At 41.4% G+C, this 23,695-nt stretch overlaps 1 protein-coding gene across 5 annotated transcripts in view; it reads left to right on the top strand.

Moving 5' to 3' along the window:
- Nucleotides 1-23,695, top strand: part of EPB41L4A (erythrocyte membrane protein band 4.1 like 4A) — a 255,882-nt gene that overhangs the window by 205,402 nt on the left and 26,785 nt on the right. For 4 of the 5 annotated variants that reach the window (XR_009563443.1, XM_060296122.1, XM_060296120.2 and 1 more), the window contains exons 14-18: nucleotides 4,094-4,184; nucleotides 6,688-6,771; nucleotides 7,741-7,854; nucleotides 16,624-16,671; nucleotides 17,766-17,843. Coding sequence is in view for 4 of the 5 variants with exons in the window: in XM_060296122.1 (XP_060152105.1) it covers nucleotides 4,094-4,184; nucleotides 6,688-6,771; nucleotides 7,741-7,854; nucleotides 16,624-16,671; nucleotides 17,766-17,843 (415 nt within the window). In the remaining variant the exon portion in view is untranslated. The remainder of the gene's footprint in view (nucleotides 1-4,093; nucleotides 4,185-6,687; nucleotides 6,772-7,740; nucleotides 7,855-16,623; nucleotides 16,672-17,765; nucleotides 17,844-23,695) is intronic. The other variant, XM_060296121.2, reaches the window with a different exon arrangement.

A 23,695-nucleotide genomic window follows, 5' to 3' on the forward strand; every position in this document is an offset into this window, starting at 1 on the left:
TAGAGAAAGCCTGTGCAACAACGACGACCCAATGGAGCCAAAAAAGAAAGGAACTATTCTGTGACTAATTAATACATGAAGACATGAGCCCTTTAGTGTGGTTGGTTTGTCAGATCACCTCTTCTCTCTAGTCCAAGAATCTGAGCTAACGTAGGAGGGATGGTTCTGGAAGGTGGGATGACGAGGGGAGGAAACATTTGGAAAAGGAAGGCAGTTAGTGCATGTCAGCAAAATGGAGTCAATAAACCTAGGTGATGCATAACCATCGCTCTCACCTTTGTGGATTTCAGTAAGCAGTATATAACCTAACTTTACTTAATTGCTTAGCTTTCTTCTTAAATGGTAGCAGTATAAAAAAAAAATCTCACTCATTTAACATAATTAGGACAATGGTTAAAATACAGTGTTTTAAAAATGTAGTTATTGGGACTTCCCTGGTGGAGCAGTGGTTAAGAATCCATTTGCCAATGCAGGCGACACGGGTTCGATCCCTGGTCTGGGAAGATCCCACATGCTGCAGAGCAGCTAAGCCCATGTGCCACAACTACTGAGCCTGCGCTCTAGAGCCCACGAGCCACAGCTACTGAGCCCACGCACCACAACTACTGAAGCCTGTGTGCCTAGAGCCCGTGCTCTGCAACAATAGAGAAGCCACCACAATGAGAAGCCCGCGCACCACAAAGAAGGGTGCCCTCCACTCGCCGCAACTAGAGACAAGCCCGTGCGCAGCAACGAAGACCCAACACAGCCGAAAATAAAATAAAATAAAATTTAAAAAGTAGTTATTACTTTTAAGTGCATATTTAGTAATATAAAGCTAATAGGTATTGCCTAATTAGGGCTTTTTAAGAACCCTACGTTCATGAATAGAATAGAGTAATTTATAGTTAAATATGAATATTATATGAATGGATACTTCAGAAGTGCTCCCACTGAGTTAAGGCTTGTAAGTAGCTTTTCTCCTTATAGTCTGTTTTCCTAGTAAGGCTTTTACACCATAGGCTTGTCCAGTTCACATAGCTATAGAGGAGGAAAATACATATAAACAGATTTTTTGGTTAGTAGTACACTGTTTTGAATATAAAAGAGCCATAAATTAAATTGTATTACCCTATCTAGTTATGATGTGTATATGAGAGTTATATGACTAACATATATACCATTTTATGTTAGTAAAATAGTCTTGTCAGTCAAACAGTTTATTTTGAAGAAGCCTGGCTATGGTGTTTGTGAGTGTCTGAGAGAGAGCTTGTGTGTGATTTTTTTTCCTGAAATTCTTTGGGAAAACCATAGATTTAGTGTTTGATGTCAAGAATTATGATTTAGATATTGTGAATAACCCAATGTTGGTTTCTTTAAGAAAAAACGCATGCATACATAGTTTGAAATTTTTCTATTTTAAGATAATGCTCAGTTTTTGATCTACCTGTTTGTTAAGTTTTTGGAAGCTTCGGAAGGAAACCAGGTGAAAGTGATCAGGCAGCCTCACTTTCCCCAAGGTTGTTAGACTAAGACTGCTCAACAATATTATGGTTACCAGGCGGGAGAGGGAGGGACGGGTAAACTGGGAGATTGGGATTGACATATACACATTACTATATATAAAATAGATAACTAATAAGGACCTACTGTATAGCACAGGGAACTCTACTCCGTACTCTGTAATGAAAGAGTAGATATGTGTATATGTATAACTGATTCACTTTGCTGTACAGCAGAAAGTAACACAATATTGTAAATCAACTACACTCCAACAAAAAATAAACAAGCCAAAAAGCAAAAAGAAAAGACTGCTCAGCCTGGGAAATAGCCTTGGGTACATGAAGGTCCCTTGCAGGATAAATTAGTAATACCTGCTGAAAACAATACCACATATTAAAAACATGTATTCAAAACAATTAAAAATATGATGTTGGGGTAATTCTGTCTAGGGCACAAATGAATTAATCCCTCCTGCCACTGTCCCAGGGCCATACCACATGGAATTCCAGTTTTGAGAAGCAGCTCCATCTGAAATCTGCACCAGAAAATTTGGGAATCTGCCTAGGTGATTTTTATTAAGGGTTATGGCAAAATAGACAGTGACTGGCCACTCTGATGTCTGATAGCACATGGGGTTGTTCACTGGAGTTGGTTGTGTTCCACTTATTATACCTGGTGAAATTTCCCGTAGATCTCAATGTTATTGTTTTCTAATGCCTGGATTCTGAATGTTGCTCCCACATGAGCGTACCTTTAATGCCACATATCTTCAGGTTCACCTTTTCATTTCAGGGTTCCAGAATAGGAACAAAATGCAGATGTTGAATCCGTGTCAAATTCCTTGTAATAATAGTTTTGGGAGCTCTTATTTGAAACCACTGTTTTCTTTCTGTGTTCAAGGTGTATGCCTTAATGTTTATCATTCCTGATGAGTAGCCAAACCTGCCTCCAAGTGTTCTGGAGGGAATGGCCAACTTTGGGGTGCTCACTTGTTTCTCTTGTTGTCTTTCAGCGTTGGTTGCCCTTGAGAGAGAATTCTTCTCTTAGTTGGCTATTAAATATTCTTCTCATTGGACATTCTTTTTTTTTTTAATATAATATTTATTTATTTATTTATTTTGGCTGCGCCAGGTCTTAGTTGCAGCATGTGAACTCTTAGTTGTGGCATGCATGCAGGATCTAGTTCCTCGACCAGGGATCGAACCCGGGCCCCCTGCATTGGGAGCACGGAGTCCTACCCACAGGACCACCAGGGAAGTCCCCTCATTGGACATTCTTTTCACTTCTAAAGAGTCTGTTTCTCCCAGTGGACCCTTAATTTAGACTGATTTTTGAGGATGAGATGCAGGTGGTCATGGAAGGCTGTGTATTGTGGTGGCTTAGAGCTAAGACTCAGGAGCCAGACTGCTGGGTTTTAAAGCTGCTCCCCCCCCCCCCCCCCCGCAACTTATGAGCTGTGGGACCTTGGCAAAGTCCTGTTTTTCTTATCTTTAAAAATGGGGATAATATTAGTATCTACCTTAGAGGATTATTTTGAGGATTATATGATTAAAAAGACCCAGAAGTACTTGGGGCAGCACCAACACATGGTTAAGTGCTCAGTAAATATTAGCTCTTATTAGTATTACAGACTCACCTCACGACTCGAAAACCGTTAGGGGTGATTACTCTTTGGATTGAAGGACCTGATCCGTGGACATACAAGATGCCTTTCTGAGGAAGACGCACCTGCCTGCCACATGGTTAATTGAACAAGGGCTTCGGACATCCCCTCCCTGGTTTCCCCTGTGCCTCCCAGAGTGAGGGCCACACCGCTAGAGAAAAGAAGACTACTCATCAGTGCTGCACATCTCACCCCTGCAGGCTTATCTGCCTCCCTCCCAAGAATGGGATCCAGACTTCCTGGATGGGCCCATCTGCTGCACTTTATTTGGATCATGATTTCCAACGTTGTGTCTGCTGGGGGCTCCCTCTGCTGGTTCATCTAGCGTGTATGCAAATCTGCGGAATAAAAGCTTTTCAAAAGTCAGTTTCAGACCTTAAGGGATATTTACATTAAAAAACACATTTGAAAACTTTTTTTTAATGTGAGCGATACAACTCACGTCTATATTCCTCTGGTTTTGCCGCTTGCCTTACGAGCTGGAATATTTTCAGGTTCAAAATATTCTGGATCGGTTTGATTGAGAATGAGGGTTGTCATGGCCTGCCAAGAAACAGTAACTTTTTCACAACGTAGTTATCAAGCACCGATTGGAATGGCTTACATTCCAATATAATAGTACTAAATATCTTAGATTCTTATTTTAACAGTTGATGTGGGGACTTTTTTAACTCTTCAAGTCTCAAAAGGTACCATTTTACAGGGGTGCCATAACCTAGACCCCTTTGGACATTGTTACGTTGAGGGCTTAGTACATTTCAGAAAATAGTAACTCAGATTTATTGGGCAATTCATTATGCATTTGGAATTAAAATTTATCAATACAATGTGCCATGACATCCCTAAAGTTACATTTAAAAATATGTTTTTGCTTCTTTGTGTTTCTCTGACCACTATCTCCTTTCTTTTCTTCTCCACTATCTCTTTCTTTCCCCTCTTTGCTACTAGGATCAGACAGCATAAATCGGGTAACTGTAAACATGGAAAATGGAGAAAATGAAGGAACAACTAAAATTATCGCACCTTCACCAATAAAAAGGTCAGTCGGTTAACTGAAAGGACACACCACTATATGCTGTCACAGAAATGCTTTTTTTTCTGTTGGCAAGGTTAAGAATCTTTTCACTCTGATAATTAACTAGTACTTTTGATGAAAAAAACTCTGTGGGCAAAAGAACACTTTAAAATGCCAGTGAAATATAAAACATCAGGGTATGTCCCTCTCATTTGAAGGGACAATGAGGGATACCTGCTGTCGTAGCGTGATAAAGTCACAGATAGTGTGTGGTCTGCCTTCTCTGAGCAGAGTGAAAATTCCATGGGATTTTTTAAATGGCATGATATAATGGACTAACTCAGAGGGACCTGGGAAGTAAAGTAGATCATATTCACGTTCAATGTACTGCGTTCATTACAGCGATGCATTGAACTGTGGCCCTAGAAAGAGGATTTATAGCATTTAGAGGCACAGGGTTTCAGAAGGCAGTGATTGCATATGTATAAAGAGTCGTCATGGTCCTCTGCACCAATTTTCCCAGCAGCCTCCCCCAGCAGAAAGACCTTCTCTTAATATATTATGTGGATTGTTTCCCTGAAAGATCAGCCTTGTTCTCTGTTAAGACGCTCTTTCAGCATCACTTTTTCCTATCTCGAATTATGTTCATATAACAGGATGTTACACATACAATAAGTAGCTTTCATCAGCTCACTTCCTCTATAGAGACTGCTCCACATGCATCATGGAGAAGTCCAAGCAGTCAGAAATACATGACCTTGAGAGACTTCTTAGATCATCTACTCCATCTTTCATTAGTAAATACTGGTGTTTTCATTCAACTGGGTGGTTGTTACTTGGAGGGATATAGTTTATGATTTCTCAGCAAAATAATTCTAAGTTATGAAATTTCTCAGAGTTGCAGGGTGTCCCCAGGGTTTTGCCATCATTTTGTTTTGTTTAGTTATAGGACGCTCCCTGTACAGGTTTTCTTTTTGGAATGACAAGTTCTTTGCTTTTGCCTACACTTTCGTTTACTGTGCTTCCCTTAGTCAGCCTCACGGCTGTGGCTAGTGAGTCATCTTAATCTGTATGTACAGGATATGCTTATGGTAAGTCCAACATAAGAACAGTAATCTTGCATGAAATTCAGATCCCAAGGCTTTTTAGAATGTACAGGAGTTCAATCCCCTCTGTAACTGCATTCTTGCCCATAGGACTGATACCTGAAGGGCCGCCAAATTTGCCTACTCAAGTTCCAGATGAGAAATAGCTCAGTCAGTGAATGCAATTAATTTGCCCCCCAGGATTTCATTATTCTTTCGCTGCTCTCTCAATTTCCCTTTCATCTCCCTACTGCATTTCTCAATCTCGCTTTTCTCTTTTCTTTCTGATTTATTAAACACACTCAAACTCTCTACTGTTGTATTAAATCTACCATATTTCTTTTCCTCATTTCAAAAGTAAGGTTTTACTTTAGAAATTTGATCTTCCAAATATTTTTTAACCTTTATAAGAGTAATATATTGCTCATATATAAGTAAAACATACCTACTATCTACTAATGCTCTGTTACGTGCCTTTGTCAAATATCTAATTTTTTAAGCTTATGTTGTATTAATTCCTATATGAATATAGTATGCTAGGGTACAAGTTTATTTTCATTTTTTGAAATGACCTTGTTATTTTCTCTCCTCTTTCTTGACTGTTACAAAGAACTCTGCTATGACTATATTCCAGGACTATTAAATAGAGGATTCCTCAAAAAGCCAGGGTTAAAAGTGGATTAAGAGTTAAGTAGATCTATCTTTTTCTGAAGTGGAGTCTCCCCGGGAAGTGAGAGGTGACACACCTCCCCTACTCCCCTGGTGACAGAAGAGTTCTGATGAATCCTTTCCTTGTGTCTCCCATGTGTTTCTAAAACAATTTGTTGGGATTGAATAACAACTCAGTTATATTTACATTCTTAGGGCAGAAAGATAATACTAGGTCAGGAAATAGCATTTGAAAGTCATTCTGATTTGGAAGGATGAAGCCAAGATATGGCAGAAGCTGGGGGCAGAGAAAGTCAGTTCCGGTAGCCTGAACCTGCCCAGAGCTGACCAGCCTGCATAGATTCAGACCCAAGGCCAAAGCCAGCGGTCTCTGACCACTGCTGAAAAGAGGGAGCCAGCTTCATGAGCCCAGACACTCAACTTTCCTTTCTCATCAGCCTCTTTTCTTCGCTTGCTGGTACCCTTTTTTCCTGTCCTGCAGGTGGACTCTTTAGAAAGGTTCTTAACAATTGATGACTCGGCATTTGGTTGACATAAAGAAGTAAAACTAGAAAGAAAGAAGGGGAAAAGAGACCCCCAAAGTACTGCTGGAAACAAGTATTTTTTTAAATTAAGGTAGCCACTTTATATTCTTTCTGGAATGAGTCACAGGTATAAATAAAAACACATTTTAAAACATTTGTTAAATAATTTTACTGAAGAAATAAGCATGCGAGTTAATTTCCTTTTATTTTCTAGCTAATTTCTACACTCTTTTTGTTTTTTAATTAAAGCTTTAAGAAAGCAAAGAATGAAAACAGCCCTGTTACCCAAAGAAGCAAATCTCATGCGCCGTGGGAAGAAAATGGCCCCCAGAGGTAAAGAGAATCATTGTCTTTATAAAGGAGAACAGTATAAAAGGGGTTAGCAATTGCAGCTTGTTAAATAATGGAATCCAACTGCTTTGTGGCTGGTGATGGTTAACTGTGGACAAGTCAGTCAGATTCCTAAATCTGTGTGACCGAGAACTTCTGAAGTAGAGGTCAACAGGATGTGTCCTGACGTGAAACTTTCTCCTGGAAAGACAGAAAGGAAAATTTGTATATACTAAGAAACTGCCTGAAAGAGCATTAGGATGGCTTGGTGGTCATTAGAATATGCGAAATGACATATAAATGGTAATTTTCCCAATTTCATAGTTCTTGTAAAAACTTGAGTTGAAAACTATAGCTAATGAATAGTGCTTCTGGTAGACCTTTATTCCTAGAAATATAGAAATATTTAGTTTCTTTTGTTCACAACTACCATACCAGGAGCAGACCTGCATCATAACTTACTGGCCGTATAGTTACGGTGGTTACAGGTCTGACCACACAGTGGTTCAGATTCTAGCTCTGCCTCTTTCCTAGCTACTCTACTTGGCTGCTTAATTAAACATTCTGTATTTCTGTTTTCTCTTCTGTTACATGGGTCTAATAATTGTACTTTGGTGATTAGGGTTGATCTGGAGAAAAGCTGAGATAATGAATATAAAGCCCTCAGCTCAGGCAGCACCTGGCATGTGGTGGTTTCATCATAAGTGCAGATTGTTGTTGTTATTGCCATCATTTGTGTGTGTTGATTTCTTACTGTTGAAGGCCAGTGAGACAAACCCGTTCTTGCAAAATGAAGATTTTTATGATTTGTTTACTTCTCTTTCCTTTCAAGAAATCTTGTCAGCAAAGAGAACCATGTGCCCATGATCCAGTATTCTCCAGGCAGTCATGAACACTTCCCTAGATCCAGGTTAGGGTGTTGCTCCTCCAGGCCCTCTGCGGACATCATTGACCTTTCCTCTTCCACTCCAGCGGACTCTACAACTCCCCGAACGACCGCACGAAATCTCCCAAGTTCCCCTATGCGCGCCGCCGAAACCCCTCGTGTGGGAGCGACCATGACTCTGTACAGCCCACCAGGAGGAGGTAAGCTGAACGACCCTTGGTTTTAAATTCCCAACAGAAGCTCTGGATCCCAGCTGCATTTTAATCACAGGTTACTCTCATAGTATAATGATTGTTTGCCTCCCCATGGTAACAGAGAGCTTATGCTTTCCGCTTTTTTTTAAACATCTTTATTAGAGTATAATTGCTTCACAATAAGGACGTATGTTTATGTTTTGTTTTTAATTGAGATAAAATAAGCTAGGGGTCCTGAAGCATTTCTCTTAAACAGCCAGAGTTTCAGAGAATAATTTCATAAAATATTGATGGGAACTCGCTTTCTGTATTGTAGTTAAGACTACATTTTGAAAAATGTATATAATGTATTTTGAGAATAGATATTATATAGTATATATAATATGTAGTGTATATAATATATATTGTATAATGATACATGTTAATATATAGAAGATTTAAATGTTTTGATCTGAGAAGATAGGATTATGTTTAGAGAGAAATCTCTTAGTGGAGACTGAGTGCTTAGCTCTCAGGACTGATATTGTTGCTTAAACTTGAGTAAAACCCCTTTCAAAGAACAGAGAAAATGAATCCTGTTACCTTTTACCCAGCAGGTCACATTGTTTGTCTGATTATATTTGTGTGTGTGTACTTAACTAAAAAAAAAATCATATCTAGCAGTTTTGGACTGTCTCTGCAAAGCAGCCTGGGCAATATGACAGGTCCAAGAGAGGAAGACCTAGAAATCACTTACCAGAGAAACTCATTTCACTCCTCCCTGACGGGGACTGTGTTTTACTTCGTGTACCTACATAAATGGTATTTTATAAGTGACTTATAATTATGAGAAGTTCAGGTCGTGTATTCAGATAACTGTCAAGGTTCTTTTTGTATACACTGTAGATTTAGAAAGCAGAAGCCCTTCTCTTTTCTCTGCCGTTGTTCGTACTCACTTGCTGGTCCATCCCTGTTTGATGTCTTCTACGTCTGCCAGTTTCCCAGGGTCTTCATCCCCAGCTTTCTCAAACCAGGTCCAACTTCACTGAAATCCTTTGGTGATTAAGAAGGGAAAGGTCATCACCTTCACCTAGTAGGACTGAGAAGGGGGAGCTGGATCGTGAGCAACACGATTAGATAGAATAATGGAAAAATAGCTTCCATTTACCATGTTCCAAGTACTGAGCAGATTACGTGCTATGTGTTATCTCATTTAATCCTTATGATACCCCTATAGAAATTGGTGTGTATATCATTCAGTCACTAGGCCTTTCCAGCAGAGAGGGATTAATGCAGGGATTGGTACACAAACGTGGGCAGGACTGAAGGAGCAAAAGGCAGAGAGTGGTGCATGTCTGTGACCTGGACACTGTGCGGCCAGGAGTAAGAGGAGAGACGGGGTGTCACCCAGAGAGTCAAGGCTGCTTCCGCCTTTCACCTGGCCCTCGGGTGCCTGTACTTGCTGCTGGCACTGCCGGGGGCTCCGCCACTGTAGGAGTGACTCTTGCTGCCACTGCTAGAGGTACCACCGCCATAGCTAACACTGTGGAACCGCCAGTTGTAAGGAGTGCAACAGTGGGTGCCACAGGTGCTGCTAGAAGCAAAATCACTTGCCCTTTCCTCCTGCCTTCAAATCTCTCCTGAGTGCCTAAGTGGCAAAGGAATCCAGGAAGATGTGATATTAAGGCCTCCAGTCTTGGCAATACGGGGGACATTAGCGGTGGGTCCAGATGGGACTGAGAACCGATGGAAAATCCCTGGCCCAGCATTATTATGTCACGTTTACAGATGAGAAAACAGGCTTGGGGAGAAAATGGTAGCTGTTCCTTGTGGGTAACTGTTCCAGTCTAGAAGTGGATCCAGGTCTGTACATCTGAAAAAGGCAGGGATAATGAGTCATCACTTAAGGCAGGGGAATAGATTTTCTGCCCTCCTTCCCTCCCAACAATTGGTTCATCTTGGACAACACTTAAAACCAAGGCAACATCACTGGGAAACACTTTAAAGTGTATTTGTGTGTATATATGTGTTCAGGGGATGTGGGTAGTGGGAACTGCTAAATATATTAAGAATTTGGCACTGTTCGATTGTTAAATAGATAGGTTTTTATAGTTTTTCATCCTAAATTATTAGTGTACCTTTTCAGCATTCCCTAAATAAAATAATTACACACATTGAGCAGATGGTCATTTTTATTTTAATATGCTTGAAAATGAATTTATCAAGTTTTTACATTATTTATAAAAATTTACGTTTTTTTCCCCCGAACAAATTGCTTGAAATAGTCGGGAGCACACATATTCCCAAATCCAGACTTAATGACTTTTTTACTGAGATACGTTTTCTGCTGGCTTCCTGTGAAATACAGAGAAGTAATTGTGGTGCGTGGACAGAGGATCCTTTCATTGGCACCATCCAGAGGAAAGGCTTTTGATTTTATAGAGAGTCTTTTTGTCTGAGCATCAGGGCCTCTGTCTGGTTCTGTGTGGTACTTGAAAGGTCTCTTATTGGGCATGTGTGTTTTGAGGAGACTAGACGTTGCGGCATGTTGGTATAAAGAGCTAGAGCTCATTCTTTGTTTCTTTCCCCTCTAAATGCCCTATAATTGCCCTGTCCTTCTCAGTCTTGTTTTATTTTCACACATATTTACCTTGCCCTTGAGCACAAATCCCTGCATAGCTGGATAAACTCTGACATTTAAAACCGAGATTTGTCATCAGCATGGAGAAATCCCAAGGACTTAAATTTAAGAATAGAAAATTCTATTTTGCAGTGCATGGCCAGGATAACATATTTTGAAAAACATATCCAAATTTTCTATTTTGCCAGTTGTTTGTCATTAAATGGATAAATCTATCAAATTCTGGCTGAGTCTAGAACACTGATCCTTAACCTTTTTGGGTGATAAAACTCTCTGAGAATCTGATGAAATGTTGGATTCATTCCGGAGGAGGAAAAAGTACTTAATTAAATACACGTACAAATTTTCATAGAATATTTCAAGGTTCATGGAGACCCTGAAGCCTGCTTGTTTAAGCAGTCCTGTTCTAGAAGAAGAAGGCTAGCATACTTCCTAGCCAGTACAAGTTATTTTCAGCCCTGTCCATTTTCACACTCAGAAATGTTAATTAGTGCCTACTTTATGCCAGGCACTGTGTTAAACAGCACTAGAGAAAGTCCCTGCCCTTTGGGAGCTTACAATTTGGGGAAGAAATACACGAATCACACAAATGCCTATGCAGTTATAACTTTTCTATGTCCTTGAGTGGGGAGTTAATAGGGTGCTTAGAGGGATTTATAAGAACTTGTTATTGTAACCTAACATGTCTCCAGAAAAGTACACATATCACAGGTATAACAGCTTGATAAATTTTAACAAACCAAACACTTGTGTAACCAGCACCAATAGGGGAAGTTTTGCTGAGTCCTTGAGTCAAGGAGGTCGGGGAAGTGTTCCCTGAGGTTGGATTCTTGAGCTGGGTGCTGAGGCCAGAGCAGGCAAGAAGAGGAAAGATCATTCCAGGAACGGGGGCAACATATTCAGGGGCCTTGGGATGGAACAGAGTGGGGAGCAAGGCTGAAAAGCCAGTGTTGCTCAAGCACTGAGTGAACAGAAATGTGTTGGAAATGAGCCCAGAGAGAAAGATGAGGCCAGATCTCAAAGGACACCTGGAGGGCTTCTCTGGTGGCACAGTGGTTGAGAGTCCGCCTGCCGATGCAGGGGACACGGGTTCGTGCCCCGGTCCGGGAAGATCCCACATGCCGCGGAGCAGCTGGGCCTGTGAGCCATGGCCTCTGAGCGTGCACATCCGGAGCCTGTGCTCCGCAATGGGAGAGGCCACAACAGTGAGAGGCCTGCGAACCGCAAAAAAAAAAAAAAAAGACACCTGGACTTTGTTAAGGATTTTGGTCACTAGGCCAGTGGTTTTTCTAAGGGGGTGATACCACAGTTGCATTTGTATTGGGTAAAGGTGATCCCTACTGTCCTGTGGAGAGAAGGTAGGAGAAGGTAGTAGGGGAAATAGATGAGGCAGCATATGAGTCCTGGCGAGAGAGAATGGGAGCTTGCGCTAAGGTGGTGATGTGGAGATATAAGGAAGTGAATTGTTTTGAGACCCTGTAGGAGGTAAAAGCAGTGGGACTAGAAGGACCAAAATGAGGGGTGAAGGAGTGACAGATGTCAAGAATGAGTCCGGGCTTGTGCAATTTCATGGATTGAGGTGTGATGCACTGAAATAAGAGCCACCTGGACATTACAGGCTCAAAAAGGATAGCCCTGAGTTTGGTTGTTGATAAGTTGAATTTGTGGTACCTTTGAGACGTCCACATGCATGATTTACATGGATTGTTGGATATAAGTCAGGAGCTAGATTAGCCATCTGGACTGAAATATAGATTTCTCGTAGGTGTTAGTTGAAATATGAAATAGAACTGAGGCTGTCTAGATAGACAGTATGGATAGAATGCAAAGACAAAGCCAGTGATAGAGCTGTGAGAAACTTTAGCATTTATTTGCTATAGTTGAAGAGGATTAATTTGTAAAAGAGTTAGAGAAATTGTGTCCCTGTGAAAAATGAAGAGAGTGAAAAATCTGGTTACTAAATAGCTTCCGTCTCTCTTCATTCCCAGACTGCTAGAAGCCAGGCTTATATCTTCTAGGCATGAAATTAGAAAATCTCACTGTAGGATATGGACAGATACTAGGGGAAAGGCCTACAGATAGCAGCTTTCAAAGGATCCTCCAATGAAATGGTTGAGACTACCCATTTTACTTAGCTCCACATTGCAGTGAGGCCATCAGTTAACATGCACTGCACCATCCAGAGGGTTCCAGTCTTTTTAGTGCCTAATGCTTAAATACGAAGAGAGCCATAATCACCTGGCACTTGAGGATAGCATCTCTTTGGAAAGACAGAGACTGAACCAACAATTAGGAGTACACGTGTGGGAGCTCACAGGAAATAGAGACAATATAAGGAACAAAGAAAAATTTCTAAAAAAGTTTATTATCTTTAGAAAAGTGAAAACTGTGGTATTGAAAGGAAAGAGTGCATAAGAGTTTTCAGATTTTAAATTCGTGGGGTAGAATTTTACATAATTAATAGAAGGTTTGGAAGATAAAGTTAAGGAAATCTTTCCCAAAGTAGAACCAAAACAAAACAAATCCATGGAAATAAGGATTAAAAATGATCGAACCCGGATATCAATCATTTGACTAATAAAATTTCTAAGGGAAAAAAGACAAAAATTGCAGGAGAGGAAACTATTAAAGAAATAGTAAATACAAAAAAAAAAAAAAAGAAATAGTACAAGAAAATATCCTAGAACGGAATGATTTAACTCTATAGAGAGAACCCACTGAGTATTTGTCATACTAGATTGAAAAATTAGATCCATACCAAGACCATTAAATTTCAAAACATTATAGATTAAGAAAGAATTTTTAAAACTTGGTGTCGGGGAGGAAAATGGGAGAGAAAAGAAAGTCCATGCACGAATGGTGACAAATCAGAATCATGGCATTGGGCTGCTTAACAGCAAATGCAGGGAAAGAAGATAACGAGGCATTGCCTTCAAAATGCTGAAGGAAGATTATTTTCAATTTAGGATTCTGTGCCCAGATAAACCATAATTGTATGTGTAGAATAAAGACATTGTCAGAAATTTCAGCTCTCAAAACAAAAAAAAATAATGTACCTGCCACGCAGTTTTCTCTGTCAATAAGTTCCACCAAAACCAAGACAAGAGGCCATGAGACCTGGAAATATGGGAACCATCCAACAGAAGCAAAAGGAATTCCCTGGTTCATGGTGAAGAGAGTTAATCAAAGTGACATTTGTGCAGCAGTACTAGACAGCAGGCTATTCAGATATGAGCAGGAGGGCAGAGGGCTCCAGGAGGGATATACATGTAACTTGCAGATTATGTGAGTATTCGTGCATCTCAGGAGGAGCTTTGCAGTTTTCTCAGAGTTGGGATGAAGAGTCAGTGAGAAGCACAAGGAAAGCTAAGCAGCTGATAGGTATGTAGAAAACTTGGCAGTTATCATCGCTAAGAAAAACTTAAACCCATACAAGAATGGAATTGTGTTCCGAAACACTGTTTAGATCGTCTGTGAACAATACTTATATAATTGTGTTTACATATCAGTGTTATGTTATTTGATATAATTATGTTAGGAAAATGGGAGAATGAAAGTCGTGAATGTGGCCTTAAAGAGCCATGTCTGCCCTGACTGGAGTGCAAAGGCACGTGTAACAAAGGGTAAGGAAATGGAGACCAAAGGGCATAGACACCTCTCTCAAGAAGTGTGGCTTTGAAGGAGAGAGGAGAGACTGGGCAGGAAATCACGGGTGATGTGGAGTCAAAGTAGGTATGTGTATGTCTAAATAGGAGAGACTTGAGAATGTTGAAAAGCTGGTAAAAGAATTTGCTAGGAGGACAAGTTGAATATATGTGAGCGATAGGAGGGTAGTTAATGACAGTCACTGAGTAGGTAAGAGGTGATGGGACCCACACGGCACAGGTGAAGGGACTGACCTTAATTATAAGGACAGTTCCGTAAATAAGAGAGGGAGATGTTGGTCAGTTTTATTTTTGGTAACAGGAAGAGGAAAGAGTTCCCATCTGATGGCTGGCTCCTTTTCACTTTGGAAGGAGAACACAAAGTCATCTGCTGAAGCAGTAGAGGGTTGCGAGGTGAAAAGAGTTTGAAGAGTACTTAGATCAGAGAAAGGTGGTAGGATTGCTGGGTCATGTTGTAGATCTACTTGAGGTTATGCAAATGGATTTGTAGTGTAGCTAATATGCCCTTTTACGTAACTTGATCCGGCACTGCTCGGCCAGCTTTTGCCGGCTGGCTCAGAGAACCTGGAGAGTTGGATTCACCCATACTTGGGGTTTTGACAAAAAGACTGAACAAAAAACAGAGTTGGAGGAAGTTTCGAGTACTGGAATACATGTTATTGAGATGATGGAAATCTGCGCTGAGTCAGGGAGGGAACAAAAAAAGGTGAGGAACTGATGGAAATTTGCAAGGTCTATAGACAGATGGTACTACTGAGGTCAAAGAACGATAGAACAGAAGTCATTGAATAAGCAATAATAGTAATACTAATAATAGCCAGCATTTATTGAGTGCTGACAGTGGGCCGGGTCCTACTCTGTGCATTTTAAATATATTAATTCATTTTATCCTCATAACAACCCTGTGTGGGAAGTATTATTAAAACTGAGGCTCAGTAGAGAAGTAATTTGTTTAAATCACACAACTTAACAGTGGATGGGATGGGCTTCACATTCAGGACTACAGAGCCCGCATATTTAACCAGAGTGCGCCATCGAAGCTGTTTGAAGGTGAATAGGAAGTGGTATTCAGGAAGGAGAGGAGATTTCAGTCAGAGAGCAGAGTGTTTGTGGGTGGTGACAGATGATAAAGTCCAAAGTGTGACCATGATGGGGTTGCTGAGTTGTAGTGAAGAGGTCATTAGAGACGATGACAAGGGACGTGGAGGCCAGGGTGTTGGAAAGGGCATTTGGGTGAGAGCTGATGTCAGATTATGGCAGAACTTGGCTTGGTTGATTGTGTTACTGAATTGGGTTTGTTTGCCCAACTTTGCAGCAAGCCCAATGCTGAGATGCCAAGGTTTGCTTCAGAGAAACAGTTTATTCACGAGACAGCCAAGCAAGGTGAAGGGAGAACAAATCTCAAATCTGCCTCCCTGAAGACAGGGCTTAGGGCTATTCATGGGATAAAGAGGCAGGGTGGTCTGAGGCGTGGGGAGACGTGACTGGAGGTAAGAAGAGGGAGGTAATTGGTGGTCTGTGCAAATGTAGTCGAGCTTCATGGCTCTTCATAGGACACATGTTCAAAAAATATTGGAGTTCACATGTTCTGAGGGTGGAGGTTTTGTCCCTCTGACATCAAAAGGTCATCCATTAGACACTCACGCAAGCCCAGTTGAATGGTGAGTGGTTTCAGCCGGTCTGAACTGGGCAAGAACTAATTCCAAGTTCCTGAAAAACAACTTAAGCAACCATTACTATTGTGACCCATATGTCAGAGGTGTTATGTATAAGGAAGCTGTGGACATCTAGTTTAAAATCAATTGAAAGCACACGAGGCAGGACTTCCCTGGTGGCGCAGTGGCTAAGAATCCGCCTGCCAATGCAGGGGACACAGGTTCGATCCCTGGTCCGGGAAGATCCCACATGCCGCGGAGCAGCTAAGCCCATGCTCAACAACTACTGAGCCTGCGCTCTAGAGCCCGCGAGCCACAACTCCTGAGCCTGTGTGCCACAACTACTGAAACCCATGCGCCTAGAGCCCACTGCACTGCAATGAAGAGTAGCCCCCGCTTGCTGCAACTAGAGAAAGTCCGTGCGCAGCAATGAAGATCCAACACAGCCCACTTCCCCCCCACAAAAAAAAAGCATGCGAGGCAGGTAAGGTTTGGTGGGCCTAATTAGGTTAGCACTTGGTTTCACTTGCAGACCTAGGAACTACAGATGAGCCCCTTCATTGGATGAATGGAACTTACCAGACACGTTGTGCATAGTTATTTATGGTCTGTTTGTAGCCCCTGCTAGATTGCTGGCTTCTTGAGGCCAGTTGGTATTATGTTTCTGGGGCCAGTTGTAGGGCTGAGTATATGTGTGTGACTGCCGTGTTTGGTGAACGGATGACTCTGTAAGGGACGTACGTTAACTGAAGTGAAACTCATTTTGGTATGCTTTCCTTAGCCAACTGATAATTTTCTCTTCTCCTTAATGTCTTCGTTTGTTTGTTTTCCATAGGAAAGCCCATAACAGTGGTGAGGACTCAGATCTAAAGCAGAGGAGGAGGTAAAGAAAACAAATTGGAAGGCGGGTCAAGGGAGAGGGAGGGGGCTAAGCAGATTAGCACAGCGCAGACCTGAGGCAGGAGTGGGGAAAATGTTTTGTTTTATTAGTGGCTGCTTTAAGAGTATTGTAATTTTTTTTAAGAGTATTGTAATTTTTTTAACTTTGAAATATCAATTTTGGCTTCAACTGGTTCTCAGTCTTCCTTTCTTAACATCCTTAGAAGTTTCTCTTTTTTTCTTTTTTCTGCTCCTTTTGCCTTAGAGGAGCTGTCTCAGTTATCTCTTTTTGTTTCTTTCTTTCTTTCTTTTTTTTTTTTTTGGCCGCACCGTGCGGTGGCATGCAGGATCTTAGTTCCCTGACCAGGGATCACACCCGTGCCCCCTGCAGTGGAAGCGTGGAGTCTCGACCACCGGACCGCCAGGGAATTCCCTCGGTTATCTCTTGCTACATTAAAACCACCCAAAACTTGGTGGTTGAACATAACAACAGCCATATATATCTTGTGTGATTCTGTTTGTTAGCTATTCTAGCTAGACCCTGGCAGAATGGCTGGCAATCTGGGACCTCTCTCTGTCTGTGGTCTCTGCACCTGGCTAACTTAGGTGGCTAGAAGGAAGCAGAAGCTACCAGCCCTGTTAAGAGACTGTCCTAGAACTGGCAGAGTATCCCTTACACCTTCTTCTGTTGGTAAAAATCAGTCACAGGACCAGCACAAATTCAAGGGGAGGGGAAATAAACTCTCCCTTTCTCCATGAAGGTAGGGGTTTGACAGGACTTTATGTCCATATTTAGTCCACCCCAGGGACTTTTAGCTTTTCCACGTCAGAGTTCTGTTGGAAGTATTTGTTTCTGTGGTCCCTTCAGGGAGCATGGTGACATTTGCTTTAATCTGCTCTCATTTCTGTAGACATTCAGATGCCTGGATGAACAGAGAAACTCTGACTGGGAGAGGGTACGACACCTACTTATGTTTGGATTAGTAATTTTACTGCAAAATTAATTCTAAAGAACCAACATGAACCTTTCTGAAATTTTTCATTTGTCATAAATGTGGGTTGTGTTTTTTTTTCCTTTTGCTCTTATTTTGTTTTCAGGTCGCGCTCACGCTGTAACACAAGCAGTGGTAGTGAATCAGAAAATTCTAATAGAGAACACCGGAAAAAGAGAAACAGGTAATATTGGAAGGTCGTGGTTAACGGGAACTCTGAAATCAGAGGCTACCGCTGGTCATAGAAGCTGTGTGTCCTATGAATTTCTATGCCTGATTTTTCTCATCTGTGTTTAAGAAGGAATCTGGCATGATTTTAAAGCACGGTTTTAGGAAACCTCAGCTCTTTGGACTGAGTTTCTTATCTTTATAATAAGATGATTAAACAATTTGACAGTGAGGTTCCTTCTTGTTAATAAAAAAGATGATGACCTATATTTAGGTACAACACGTGGTGAATTTGTTTAAGGCTGGTAAGAAATTTTACCATTTGTAGAGCGATTTCTCCCTGAAGTGTCTTTTAACATGACATCACTATCCTTTGCCCAGCCAAAAAACGAGACACTCATAGTTGCATAGTTTCAGCCTTATGTATGTGTACATGCAAATACGTGTTTATATTCGTGCCAGGCGCACACAGTTAGATGGGTAAATGCAATTAGTTCATATCTTTAAGACTTATTCTTAAGAGCTTGTTAATAACATGATTTGACATGTAATCAATGTCAGTGATGGCTTAATGCACTAATCAGTTCTTCCTAGTTCTGGAATACTTATTTGAAAACAAGTGATCATATAATGAAAGAGCACCAGGTTGGCGAGGTGAGGGATTTGGTTACTGGTTATGCCAGTTTCCAACCCAGTGGTTCTCAAATGGGGACAGTTTTCTTTCCCTGTGTTCCCTGAGGACATTTGGCAATGTTTTGGGATACTTTTGGATGTCACAATTGTAGGGGGGGATTGCTGCTGGCTAGAGAGACTGCTAAACATCCTCCACTGCACAGGACAGCCCTCTACAGCAAAGAAATACCTGGTCCCAAGGATGTCCGTAGAGCCACTGTTGGGAAACCGGTTCTCACCTGACGTGGAGTCTTGCTTGGTTGCTTTATTTTTCTGGGCCGTCTTTTTCTCCTCTGTAAAATGAAGAAGTTGGATAAGATAATCTCCAAGGTCCTTCTTTAGTGCTCAGAGCTCTTGTGCTGGTCATGCATTGAATTGGCCTCCCTCTCTAACTACAAAGCCTGTATAATAACAGCCCAGATAGCATTATAAGAGTGGGCCATTTTCTTAGGAAGCTTTCCATGTGGAGCCTTCTTAGGGGCTGGCATCACACTAGATAGAGGTGAGATCTCAGTGTGTAAGGACACCTTTCTCAAGGAAATGATTTCAGTTTCTTTATCTATAAAAAGCCAAGTGTGGAGGGTAGATCTCCCTCAGGTACCCTCTTCCTGCTCTAAAATTCAGTATTTCTGCATAAACAACACAAAATAAAGCAAAACTAACAAACAGAACAGCCTCCCTCCCCCATTTGTACTTACTGATCAAGCCAGTATCTTAATAAATATATTTCTGTTTTGCTTGGTGTATTCTAAGTTGAGCTCATAGGTGCTCTATTCTCAACTTCTCAGAAGGTAACCTGTTTAAAAACAGTGTCTTTTCAGGCCAAAATGCTCACGGTGACATTTGCTATTAAAATGAAACACTATTTAAAGGTTGCCAACAAGTTCCTAAATAGCTCATTACTGATCTAGGGGCACTGGTTTCAATATTCCTTCTAGGTGTTTTCTCCCTCTACCCCAGTTTCTCCTCCCACCCCAATTTCATGAACAATTTTTTAGACTGGCTTTCTTTGTACTGTATTTTAGAATGATGGTGGTTCTGAATGTTTAAATGCAAATGTACTTTGTAAGGCTATTAATGAGAAATTGCTTTCAAAACACACTGACACAAAGGTTTTCAAAATCATTTCTTTTACCTGCAGAGATATTGCCCTAGGGTTATACAAGTTGCCTGTGTCTGTAGAAGATGAGGTCTGGACTCTAGCTCTCAGAGGCATAGCAAAAAGTGGGCAGAGGAAGAAACATGTCTTGCAGTTCCCATATCCACTCCTGAAAATCCTGGTGTGGGTACAGTGTGCAGAGAAAGATGGTGCAACACATTACACTGCCCCTGGGTGCCACGTACCCATTACGCAATGCTGCCGCTAACCCCTCCGTCCCATTATTAGCCTTTAAAATTTTGCCAGAACCCAGTCATTCCACCTCGGGGTACAAGGGTCTGAGTATTTATACTGCGGCCCTGCTGATGGTCCCATTACAGACACAGTATGTCTTGTGTCTGTAATGAAGGGTTGTCAAATGATGTCTGACTTTCTACTTTGGGGGAGAGAATGAATCTCTTCAACCTCAGTTGTCCTTCCTTATTTTGGTCGGGAACGTGACCCAGCCAAGCTCTCACCGGCGTCTTTTGTACTTTTATTAAAGGACTCTGGTAACCCTAGAATGGGGCAAAGTGAATCTTGAACATGTTGATGTTCTACTTCCTGCCAGCAAGGTCTCTAAATGCAGACCTGGATGCTTCCTCACTTTGGAAACCAGAGCCTGCACCCGACACACCCCACTTTCCTGTCTCCCCAGGGGAACTGTAGCCTGAGGCAGAGGAACAAAGACTGTGCGCATTTGCTTTTCAGGCACTGTTTTGAAGCCCATGAAGTGTCCAGTGGAACTCTGGACAGAGTTCCAGAGAGACTTTCTGGAGACTGTGTGTGGTCTTTGGGATGCTCTTTCCTATGCTACTCTTTCTTGCCGTTTTTTTTGTTTTTGTTTTTGTTTGTTTGTTTAACATAAGGAAGGTCTCTCCTGTTAGGTTGGAGATAATTCTGTGTAAATACTGTTTTTTCACTGTGTCTACCCATTGGATTTTAAGCTGCCTTGCTGTTCCCATGGATGACAATTTCAATATCTCAGATTTTGTGTTCGGAGAAACACAAGTTAACAAGACAATGTTCACAGATCAACTTTATCCAAAGCAGTAGTTGTGGCTTTTAACAACCATGAAAAAAAAATCATAATCCACCTAGACTCTGGAAGGCTAGTATCAGAAACAAGGATTGTTGTTTAGATTCAGTTTTAGAAAAATATAACTGTAGATAAGCACCCCCTCTGTCAGTTTTGGGTCTAGAGCTAATGAGGCCAGATGGTGAGGGCTGTGCAGTAACTGCAGGGTTTCATTCCACAGAAGTTTCCGACAATACCAGAGGCTTCGAGCCTCCTTTGGGGAATTGTTTATGTCTTTCTTAATCCCCTTTCACTTCAGTTGTTGCTTCCTTACTGTTTTCATAACGTGCATGGGTACCTACAGTTCTCTAGATTTTAAGATTTGAGAAAATAGATTTTTCCTCCCTTTGTATAATACCTGGAAGTTGGAGCACAGTTTCTTGTGATAACATCTCAGATGACAGAAAGTCCTTATTTTCCCCTCAGTGTCTCTACGTACACCCTCATCTTCATTTCTCTTCTCTTGCCTCCCTTTTTACTATATCACATTATTTTTCCTCACCCAGGTCCCTTTTTTTTCTTTTCTTAGCTTCTTTCTTTCCTGTCTTCTCTGACTTCTGTCTCTGTTTAGGAGCCAGTGATGTGTCAAAAACCCCCCAAGGGTGTGGGTCAGGGTTTTGGTTCTGCCATGTTCTGCTGTTTGACCTTGGGCAGCTCATTTAACAAATTTAAACTTAGCTTTCTCATCCCTAAAATGGAGTGCATACTACCTGATCTGCTTTCTTGAATGAGTTACTGCAAAGACCAAATGAAATCTGAGAGGTGATAGCACTTTGGCGGAGGGAGCCGGACAGTTTACTATCTAATTTTGGAGGCACTGCCTCTTCCTTTGGCTGTCCCCACCTCTCCTACACCCTTTTTCCAACCTTTTCCACTTTTCTTTTAACCTTGTCTTCCATTTCCCCATCTACCCTAACTTTACACATTTGTATTTTCAGACCAGGTATTCTTACCCTCTGATTGATGGGTAGGTTTTAGGGGTCTCATAATGCCAAGAAATTGTATGTAACATTCTTTGTGTTTCTAAGTATACAATTTTCTGGCGCTAGTCTGTAGATTTAATCAGATTCTTAAGGGGGTGTCTGACCTCCAAAAAGTTACGAAGTGGTGATTATGATCTAAATAGTGAGAGGTAGATTGATATTGGGAAGTGAAATTGGTAGGATTCAATTCACTGGTAGGATTGAAAACTAAAAGGCTGCAAATTTCTTTTCAGATTACTCTTTGTTATACCGATTTGGGAAAAAATCGGTTGAATTAAATTCATCAAATTAGAAACCTACCAAGTACAAAGCAGCATGAAGTTAACGTGAATATTAGATTGCATTATGTTTTACTTGTTAGAATTTTGAATCTTGTACCTAAGATCAGAAGGGTCAGTCAGCTGGTCTTTATGGGTTTGAGCCCCTGGGCCATGCTCAGGACTTGCCCACAGTGTCTGTTGAAGGAGGACCTAAGAGGTAGACCTATCAGAGTGAAGCCTTTCATAAACCAGCTTTCCCTGAAAATACCTTGAGCTTAATAAAATATCCTTCACGTTCAAAGAAACCGGTCTGCAAAGTATCCTTTGTGCTGTTGATGAAAATCAGCACTCCTTTGGGCATTCACCGGGGAGGATCTGTGGATTACTCAGTCATTAGCTTTGATGTGTTGCTAGGCTTTTAGGATTTGAAGTGGGAGATTTGGAGGAGGTGGGCAGTGAGGCAGAGAACTAGTCTGGTGTTTTTTGCATAAGCATAAAAGTGGAAGTAACTCTGGAGCCTGGTGAGGATTAAAAGGGTAAGAGAAATGATAGAAGCTGGGGGTAAATGCTGGACTAGAATAAATTGGCAACAGGGGACCATTTGGGCCTTTCCCAAATTTCATTCTGGGATGTTTGCATCATAATCACATGAGTTACGTACCTGAGGTGATGTGTGTGCACACGTGTGTGCGCGTGTGGGTGAAATAAAGCTCAGAACAAAGAACGAGGGACGGGTGCGTTACGAATTTTGAAGATGCTTTGAAGATCTTTGTGCCTAGGAGCTGGTTCCTTTACTCTCTGAGTTTTAATTTTCACACATGCAAAGTGGGACAATACCTGCCCCGCCTACTTCACGGGGTTTATAAAGATCTGAGATAGTGGATGCACTTTGAAAAGCACAAAGGGCCCTGCATGGGCAGGTACTATTCGATTGATGAGAATGTTCAGCGCTGCTCAGTGTTATCTGAAGTCCTGTTGGATCTGCAAAGTGGGGCCCAGCTCCCTTTCACAATAAAGAAGTCAGTATTTCTAACATGAATTTGTTCTTCCACAAACGTTGTTAGAGTTTCCTCCTGCTTTTTAGACGTCTTTTAGAATCTGTATCTGAATAATGGATTAAGATGGTTTGAAGTATTTTAAATGTGTTCCACAGGTCTTTTATATTATTTTTCTGAAAAAAAGAAAGAAACCATCCTCTGTGGCACTGCAGCTAACAGGGACAATACACTTGAGCCGGGGAGATCTAGATCACGGCTTTGGCAGGGTTTTGTTGTTGTTAGAGTGGTAACACAAAGCAAAGCATTCCTGTCCCTCTGCCCCAGGGAAAAAATGTGGTTTTGATGATGGCAAACTTAAACCAAGGGACGTTTCTTCCACATGGCCTGAAGATAGGTAACTGTTTCCTTGTAAGCATTCCCTCCTGCCCGGTCCCTGTCCCTGATTGAAGTGTTGGGGCTGGCTGCAAACCAGGTAAAAATTGCGGGTAGGGAGAGAGCAGTTCGTGCAGAGCCAATGGAAATGATGTTTACCATGGTACAGATGGCACAGGGTTCTGATTTCCACTTTAATAAGTTGTATTAAGATTTAGACATTTGATGTGGATTATTTAGGGATTCCAGAGTATAATCCAAGTTGACAGAGATGACTGTGGAAGTGCGGAGCTGCAGCAAATGAGGAATGCTGTCAGATGACTAAAAGCAGAGCAGGTTGAAGGATCACGAAAGCAGGAGAGTTTGG

The sequence above is a fragment of the Globicephala melas genome, chromosome 3, assembly GCF_963455315.2.
Source record: "Globicephala melas chromosome 3, mGloMel1.2, whole genome shotgun sequence".
In the NCBI taxonomy this organism is placed as follows: domain Eukaryota; kingdom Metazoa; phylum Chordata; class Mammalia; order Artiodactyla; family Delphinidae; genus Globicephala; species Globicephala melas.